Genomic DNA, 8,717 nt, shown 5'->3' with positions numbered 1-8,717 from the left:
GACCCTGGGCAAATCATTTAACCCCATTGCCTAGATCTTACCACTCTTATGCCTTAGAATAACAACCAATAAATAATCTAAAGAAGAAAGGTAAGGGTTTAATTAAAAAAAAAAGAACCAAAAAATAAGAATAAGAACCAATAAATAGTATCTAAAGAAGGAAGGTATGGGCAATTTTTTTTTAAAAAGGTCATTCTAAGCTAGAGCTATAGAAATTCTTCTGTTGTCCTAACTTGTTGGTAAGGGTATAGGCTTTGTAAGGAAAAATACCATTTACTATTTGTTTTTGCATTCTCAGTACTTAACACAGTGCCAGGCATACAGAAGACACTTAGTAAAATACCTGTTGGATTGAAATGGAGGCTCCAGAGGATACCCCTTCTTTTCCTTCTCTGCCATAAATTACTTTACCCAAATAGCTTCTCCTGCATAGAGGTCCAATTTGGGAAGGCAGGTGAAGGGACACAGATTGACTGGGGGAAGGAGCAGGGAGGCAGGATACACAGGCTTGAGTGGCTCTGGTGACAATCTGTAAAGGGTAGGAAGGCAGCACTGGACAGGAGCCAGAGGAAGCCCAGTTTAGAACTCAGGCAATGAGCTGGTCCCAATTTGGTTGACATTTTTAAAGCTTCAAAAGGTCAATGTATATGCTATAACATACTGTACAGAGACACAAGACTGGATTTTACTGTGCCTGTCAAGTGGCTGGCTTGAACCTGCTATTTAGAACTTGCAGACAGTACAATTTCCATGTGTGAAGATGTGAGCATAATTTTACCTTCTGTTGTTTTTTAAACCACCTTGGGCCACGATTTTTAAATTGAAACACAAGAAGTAGGTTGTGCTCAGGTTCCCATAGCAACATTAACTTATCCAAATTGCCCATGCTGTATGGAATACTTTCAATTACCAGTTTGGCTTTTAAATGTACACTTTAATTATGGGAAATGTAGATGAGTTAAGATTCTGATGCAAATCTTGGCTTTTACATCTACTGATTTATACATGTTTAAATAGTAACCTTAATATTGCTAAAGACACATGCCACCAAGTCAAGGCTGTCCTCATTTCATTTACAATCTTTCTTTTCTATTCACTCTATCCTGAATACCACTGCCAGATTAATCTTTCAAAAGAACCTTTTCCCTCCTGTTTCTCCTCAGCTCAAAAATCATCAGTGCCTCTCGGTTGTCTATAGGATGAAATTTGGACTCCTTAGCTTCCAGGTCTTTTGGCGTCTGGCTCCAACATGTTGAGAAAAGAGCAAGCCACAGTGATGCTATGGGAAGAGGGTTAGCTTTGTAGTCAAAGGACCTGTGTTCAAATCCCATCTCTACTACTTTATTGACTGGTGTGACTTGGGTGAGTCACAACTTTTTGGGACAGGTTTCTTTATCTGTAAAATATGAGGATTGGACCAGATGGCCAGAGATGTCTCTAATCTTCTCAACCTACTTCATCTCTCAGTGTTGCTCAACAAGAACCTCTCATTTTCAGGTAGGCCAGTCCAATCATACTGTCCATGCTGAAATCTACCACATGTGCTTTTATCCTCACCAATAATCTAAATCTTAAGTAGCTTCTGAGGTCTGGTTCAAGTATCCCTCTGACCATTCCAAGCCACATGGCTCTTCCTGAGCTCTTATGACACCAATTTTGGTACTTACTCTAAATGCCTTCATTCCATCCTTTCACATGTCTCTGTCTTACCACCCCCTAATCAGACTATAACTCCTGGGGGCAGGGTCCCTTAACTTCATTTATGTCCTCCAGAACAGAATGAACATATATTGGAAGAATATGCAATTTCTCATTTTTATCCCATTTTCGTATGCTGAAATTTTAAAGTCTGATCATTTTAACCTCTTTATAAGTTTTACAGAAAGTTCTCAACAGTCTGTATACCTGGTGACATTCAGAAACAATACTAAGGATGGGGCCACTGTCACAAGAGCAAAATAGCAGACACAGACAAAAGGAGAGAAAAAGTCACAATCTACTCCAGATAGTCTCTGAATTAGGAGAGAAAAAATAGCTTTGAGCAAAAACTTGGGTTTTTCCTGAATTTCCCTGGAAACAGATATGCTGCCTATTTGGTGACAGATGACAACTGAGCACAGCTAGAATATGTTTGTGAAATGATTACTAAACCCAATGGTATAAATAAAACAGATGATTGTCTCCACTTTTAAAATAGGCAGGCTATTGTTTTTTTTTAATTGATCTCAATTATTGCAGTAGACTTAATGAGTAGTATACTGTTTTTGCAACCATTTTCAAAGAAACACGAGCGGTTAGAAGTAACAAACACAAACATGCTTGGGCAATTCATACTTCTTTTTTAATGCCAAAAATGGTGGCTACTTCCATATTACATAATAATATGTGTGTATAAGCTTAATGGAAGGGTTCACCTATAATAAAAGAGACAAACGTAGATATTCCATTCCTATCTTCTACTTGCTTATTCAAGAATGATTTTTGGAGAGTCTTTTGCATGGGGTGATCTTGATTTACAGAGAGAATAGCTTTGCTCTTCAACCAGCAGAAATGCCAGGAATACGATTATCAGAGTGATTATGATGAAATGAATGCAATGGTTTCTGAAACTTGCCCTGTACCCACACTCGATACATTTTCACTTTTTTTTTCCTATTAACTTGTAAACGTCGATCAACCAGGTTCTGCTTTTCCTCTAACCCAGCCTGATGGAACATATTGTGGACTTCCCCTGTGACACAAAATGAAAAGCAAAAGTATGACAAGCGATTAAGGACAAGAAAATTGTCACACATTACTGCTTCAGCTAACTATCTAGATTTTTATCCTTTTTAACAAAACTATTTACAAAACTGCCCTTCTAGGGTACAAATGAGGATGGGAGTCTTTAAGAAAAAACATATAAATTCTACTATATATTATTAAAACATCATAAGGAAGTATGATATAAAACATAGAGAAGGGCCAGGAACTAACTGTATTTGATGTTTTAACAGATATTCCTTTTCAGACTTTCTACTTGTTTATAAAAGGTGCCAAATATGCCACAATGTAAATGTGTTTACATAAGGCTAGGGAAAGTCCTTGAATACAGGGCTCATTTAATGCCCATCACTGGCAGAAATGTACTTTAGAATGAAAAATTGATAAGAGATAAGTCATTTCCTATAGGACTCATAAGAATAAAACATTCTCGATGGACTATACTTGTCATCAACTCTTTTTTGCTCCATACTACCAATGTCCACTGTGGAGTGATGCACATCATCTGGCAGGTGATGCTATGATGAAATAGTAGGGCCAGTGGATCAATTTCACTGGGGAAAAAAGATGTTAAAATACCCTTTTTAAAAAAACCTTTAAATTTTAACTTCCTGACAGAATATTTAGAACAACTGGAAAATGAGGATGTCATGACCTTTAATCAATGATTTGACATTACAATACTTAACTACTATAGCTTTTGAATTCTTCCCACAAATAGAAACTAAGGATTATTTTTTAGAACCACTGTATCCTTTATGATGTAACTTACCTTTTGTAAAGAAATATGCTCTGGTACCATCTCCTCGAACATAAAAGTTTTCAGACAAGCAACATCCTACAGAATATAGTTATGAGAAGGGGAAATTAAAATTCCTATTTGAAAAGCAGAAAAAAAGGAGTAAAATCATGGTAAACATTATAACACAAATATGCAAAATCACCAAGGAAACAAAAAGGATCTAGTTGTACCTTTTTTGAAACGAAGTTGAGTGAGATCATATCTTCCATGGTCCCGAAATAACAACATTCCTCCAGGTTTCAGTAATTTGGACAGCCTGTTTACAACGCCTTGCATCCTTTAGAAACAAAGCATGATGTCCTATTCAATTTTGCCTTCTTTTTTCTCTACCAGGGTGAATGTTCATCTTTTGAAGTCAAACTATAAAAAGCCTGTCATCAAGCTCATTATAAGGCCACAGAAAAATAAACAACAAACATGATCAAGAATGAGAACAAAAAGGGCTTTTACCAAGAAAGATTCATATATATGAAATAACCAGGTTCGAAGGAAATTGAACTGGCGACAAAGAAGCCTACAGTGTCTAAAGAGACCACCCAAGTGACCAGAATTATTTGGTGGCTTCATAGAGGTTTCTGCAGAATGTCTAACAAAGCTGTACTGAAAAATCACATAGATATTTTCCAATAACCACAGAAAAATTAATTGGCTGCAAGACAGGGAAGAAGAAAAACTGCATTGTATTTCTGCTTGCAAAATCTCTTACGAAGTAGAAGAGGTACCTATGCTACTGTCATTTCACATCCTAAAATAGGAGTTCCTTCCTTGGGGCGAACTTGGGGTCTTTTTCCTTTATAATACTTATGCATTTAAAAACATTTTTCTGAGAAGTTCATAGTTTTTACCAGACTGTCAAAGAGGTCCATGACACACAAAAGGTTGAGTCCTTAGTCTAGAACCAAGCTCATCTTGCCATCCCCTTCATAACTTCCTCTTGTGGTTGATAGATGTTCCCATCGGTCACCAAAGCTCAAAATCTTGGAGGTCACACAGGCATCAGAATCATATATCTGGAGTTGGAAAGGACCTTAGGGACCATCTAGCCTGGACTGTCTCCTTTTAAAGATTAGGAAACTAAGGCCTAGAAAGGCTGTGACTTACTATCTCCTAGATTTACCGCTACTCCATATCCAATTGATCACCAAATCCTATAGGTTCTTCCTCCTTCATGTGCTCTCTGAACCTATCTTTTTCTGTTTCCACTGGCACCTCTTTTGCCTAGGACCTCATCATTTTATGACTGAAGATGAGCAATAACAGACTTCAAACATGGTCTCCCTAATTCCATATGCTTCCTGCCAAACCATCCTGCATGCTATGGTCATACTAATTTTCACAAATGCTGTTCTTGTCACATTGATCACCTCCTCAATAACCTTCAATGATCCATGATCAATTTTTGTTGTTCAGTCATTTCAATCATATCTGACTCTTTGTGACCCCAGTTGGGTTTTCTTGGCAGAGATGCTAGAGTGCTTTGCCATTTTCTTCTCCAGCTCATTTTACAGATGAGGAACTGGAGCAAAGAGGGTTAAGCAGAAGTCACAAAGGTGAGTCTTCCTGATTTCAGAACCAGCACTCTACCCACTGTCCCACATAGCTGCTCATTATTGATTAACAAGATATAATCTAACCCTCTTATCCTGGTATTCAAGGCCCTCCACAATCTGATCTCAACACATCTTTCTAAACATAAATTTCACTACTCCCCAGTCTGAAACCTTTTCCAGCAAGACTGGTCTACTCAGTCTATCCTGAAGAAACCTTATATATTCCATTCTTTAATACTTTAGTTCACTCCATGCTCCTTATTTACAATGCTATCCTCTTCTCTAGCTATTCAAACCCTAATTTCTTAAGGTCTACCTCAAGTTCTTCATTATCTGACTACCCTAGCCCTGGGTGATCTCTCAATCCTTATGCTTGGGGTCCTCTACGTATCAGTGGATAGAGAGCCAGGCCTAGAGATGGCAGGTCCTGGGTTCAAATCTGACTGTGGCTACTTCCTAACTACGTGACCTTGGGCAAGTCACTTAACCCCATCGTTTAGACCTTAATGCCCTATTGCCTTGGAACCAAAACACTAAGATGGAAGGTGAGGGTTTCAAGATTTAAAAAAATTTTTTTAAAGAAATATGCTTTTTACTTTTTTTTAGCATTTTTTGATAAATGGTAAGTTTTTACCTCAAAAGTTTAGATCTCTGGGTTTAGCAAACACTAGGTTACTATGGTCATTTACTACTATGTTTTGTCTACTTAATCTCTTCCACCAATTCATGCTCTGTTTCTTAGCCAGCAGCAGAACGTTTTTCTGATTACCATTTTGCAATATCATTTGAAATCTGCAACATAAATTGACTCATTCCTGTACTCTCTATGTAGAATACTTATAATTACCCTAATAATGATAAAGTTCTTGGAGGATACATGTATTATCTTCCTATATAGAAAGGTAAACAGTTTAACTTTGAGTCCTTCATGATTTCTCTTTCATCATTATCTTTTTAATCCTTCTCTTGATTCTTGTGTTTAAATGCCAAATTTTCTATGCAGCCCAGGTCTTTTCATCAAGTATGCATGAGAGTCCTCTATATCAATAAATATCAATTTTTTTCCCTTGGAGGATTATGCTTGGTTTTGCTGGGTATGTTATTCTTGGATATAATCCCAGCTCTTTGCTTTCTAATAGCATATTACAAGTCCCCTGCTCTTTAAAAGTGGTAATTGCTAAATCTTATGTGATCCTGATTGTGGCTCCACAATATTTGAATGTTTTGTTTTTTTTCTGGCTGCTTAAAGTATTTTCTTTTTGACCTGGGAGCTCTGGGATTTGGCTATAATATTCCTGGGAGTTTTCATTTTGGCCTCTCACAAGGTGATTGGTGGATTCTTTCAATTGTTATTAACTCTCCATTCTAGGGCATCAGGGGTAGTTTCCCTCCATAATTTCTTGAAATACAGTATCTAGGCTCATCTTTGATCATGGCTTTCAATTAATCCAATAATTACTAAATTATCTCTCCTCAATCTGTTTTCTAGGTCAGTTGATTTTCCTATGAGATATTTCATTTTTTTTCTATTTTGTCATTCTTTTAATTTTGTTTTATTGTTTTTTGATGTCTCATGGATTCATTAGCTTCCAAAAGCCCAATTCTAATTTTTAAGAAATTATTTTCATCTATGATGTTTTGTGTCTTTTTTCCATTTGGCCAATTCTGTTTTTTAAAATGTTATTTTTTTAGTGTTTTTGTGCCTTTTTTATCATTTCACAATCTTTGTTTTTTTGCTTTCATTTCTTTACCTATATTTTTCTTCCACCATTCTTATTTGATTTTGAAGATCACTTTTTAGCTCTTCTAGGAATTCTTGTTAGGTTTGTGTCTAATTCTCATTTTTCTTTGAGGCTTGGCTTAATAGCTGTTGTGATTTCATTATCTTCTAAATTTTTATCTTGATCTTCCTTGTGATCATAGTAGATTTTTATAGTCAGGTTGTTTTTGTTGTTGTTTACTCCTTTGTCCACCCTATTTCTTGATTTGGAACTTTGTGTTAATGCTGGGCTCTGTTCTGGTATGAAGGAAAGTGGAGGTGCACGTCTCAAGCTTCAGGCTTTTTCTTTATTGCTGTTTTCAGAGTTAGTTCCGGGGTTTCAAAGTTTTTGTTGTTTTTAAGGTGGTATGATCAAGAGAGAGGTGTGATCAATGCTCTCTTGATCTTCACTCTGGTCCTTACCTAGGAAGAGCCCTTAAATCCCTTGCTGTCACAATAGATTCTAATCCTCAGCACCCTCTGTCCCTCGGGACAAGAAATAATACTGTTCTTTGGGATCCATGATCCCTTGGGGCCAGAAGTGATACCGCCCCTTCGGGCTTCCCCTCATTTGTGACTGACAGTGCTCTTCTCTACCCTGTGACCCAGGAATGGGTGTAAGCAGTGGAGGTGCTAAACAGCCTTTGGTCCTGTGCCCAGTGCTAGCACAGGCATATACTATAATCTCTTTATGCTCTATTGCCTTGTTTTCTTTCTTTCTTTCTTTCTTTAAATTAATATTTATTTTTAACATTATTTTAAAAAATTTTTGAGTTTCAAATTCTCTTCTCTCCTTCCCTCTCCTACTTCACCCACTGGGAAGGCATGTAATAGAACATTTATGCACATGAAATCATGTAAAAATATTTTCATATTAACCATGATACAAAATAAAGCAGAAAAAATTAAGTGAAAAAATAATACTTCCATTTGCATTCAGAATTTATCAGTTTTCTCTCTGGAAATGGATAGCATAAACTGTGAGAACAATTTTGTCAAGCAAATGGAGCAAGTATTACTATACCCATTTTATAAATGTGGAAACCAAGGCCCAAAAGATTTGTCCAGTTATATGGATGACATATAGTGGTAGAGTCAGAAGTAGAATGTAAGTTTTTTGAAAAGGGCTATTTAACTTTCATCTTTGTATACCCAGGCAGAGCACAGTGCCTGGCACATAACAGATATAAATCTATAACACTTATAATAACAATACTTAAACTGATTGATTTACAACATGTATACATAATATTTTCTTCTGAGTTATAAGCTAACATCACAACTTTCAATATTCACTAAAAGCAGGTCTAAAGGAAGCAAACAAATGACTTTGTAGCTGGTATGCTTCTCCTTTTCCTTTATACTTTGCATGGCCAAGTTAAGTAAAGAGTAGGACTCTTCTCTTACTTTTCCCAACCTCCTAGACTTCTGTGAAAAATCAGAATACTGCAATGGCACAAAAGATTACATTATCTAGTCTAAAATATTGTAGAGTGAAATTGATATGATTTGACTATACTGTTGCAATACTAAAAAGGGAATCCTAAATTCCCAAAGACGTGTCAAAAATCAAGTTACTCTTGATTTAGGTTGTTTTTGAACTAAAGAAACACATGACAGTGTTGGGAATGAATTCACTATTTATGCAGTTTACTTTGTCCTGGGTCAACAAATCTCTGAAATATTATTATCTGATTTTTTTATGGTATGAATTATCTTTAGCAAAACAATTTGGAACTTAATTACCTAGGAGATATCACTCTCCCTTTACTTGAGACCCTTTCAAGAAACTAAAATTGCAATATCATGTTTGTATAGTAGGTAGGATTTCTAAATTGGAAGA

At 36.3% G+C, this 8,717-nt stretch overlaps 1 protein-coding gene across 1 annotated transcript in view; it reads right to left on the bottom strand.

Annotated features, from left to right (window-relative positions):
• Positions 1 to 2,328: 2,328 nt before the first annotated feature.
• The window catches only part of METTL8 (methyltransferase 8, methylcytidine), a 73,715-nt gene continuing 67,326 nt past the window's right edge, over positions 2,329 to 8,717 (bottom strand). Inside the window, exons 7-9 of the mRNA XM_044666512.1 lie at positions 3,736 to 3,842; positions 3,536 to 3,601; positions 2,329 to 2,731 (exon numbers count right to left, since the gene is read on the bottom strand). Of these exons, the coding sequence (XP_044522447.1) occupies positions 2,538 to 2,731; positions 3,536 to 3,601; positions 3,736 to 3,842 (367 nt within the window). The 3' untranslated portion in view covers positions 2,329 to 2,537. The remainder of the gene's footprint in view (positions 2,732 to 3,535; positions 3,602 to 3,735; positions 3,843 to 8,717) is intronic.

Source organism: Gracilinanus agilis, chromosome 3, assembly GCF_016433145.1.
Source record: "Gracilinanus agilis isolate LMUSP501 chromosome 3, AgileGrace, whole genome shotgun sequence".
NCBI lineage: Eukaryota > Metazoa > Chordata > Mammalia > Didelphimorphia > Didelphidae > Gracilinanus > Gracilinanus agilis.
Note: the sequence above shows the minus strand (reverse complement) of the source record. Positions and strands in the feature narration are given on the sequence as shown.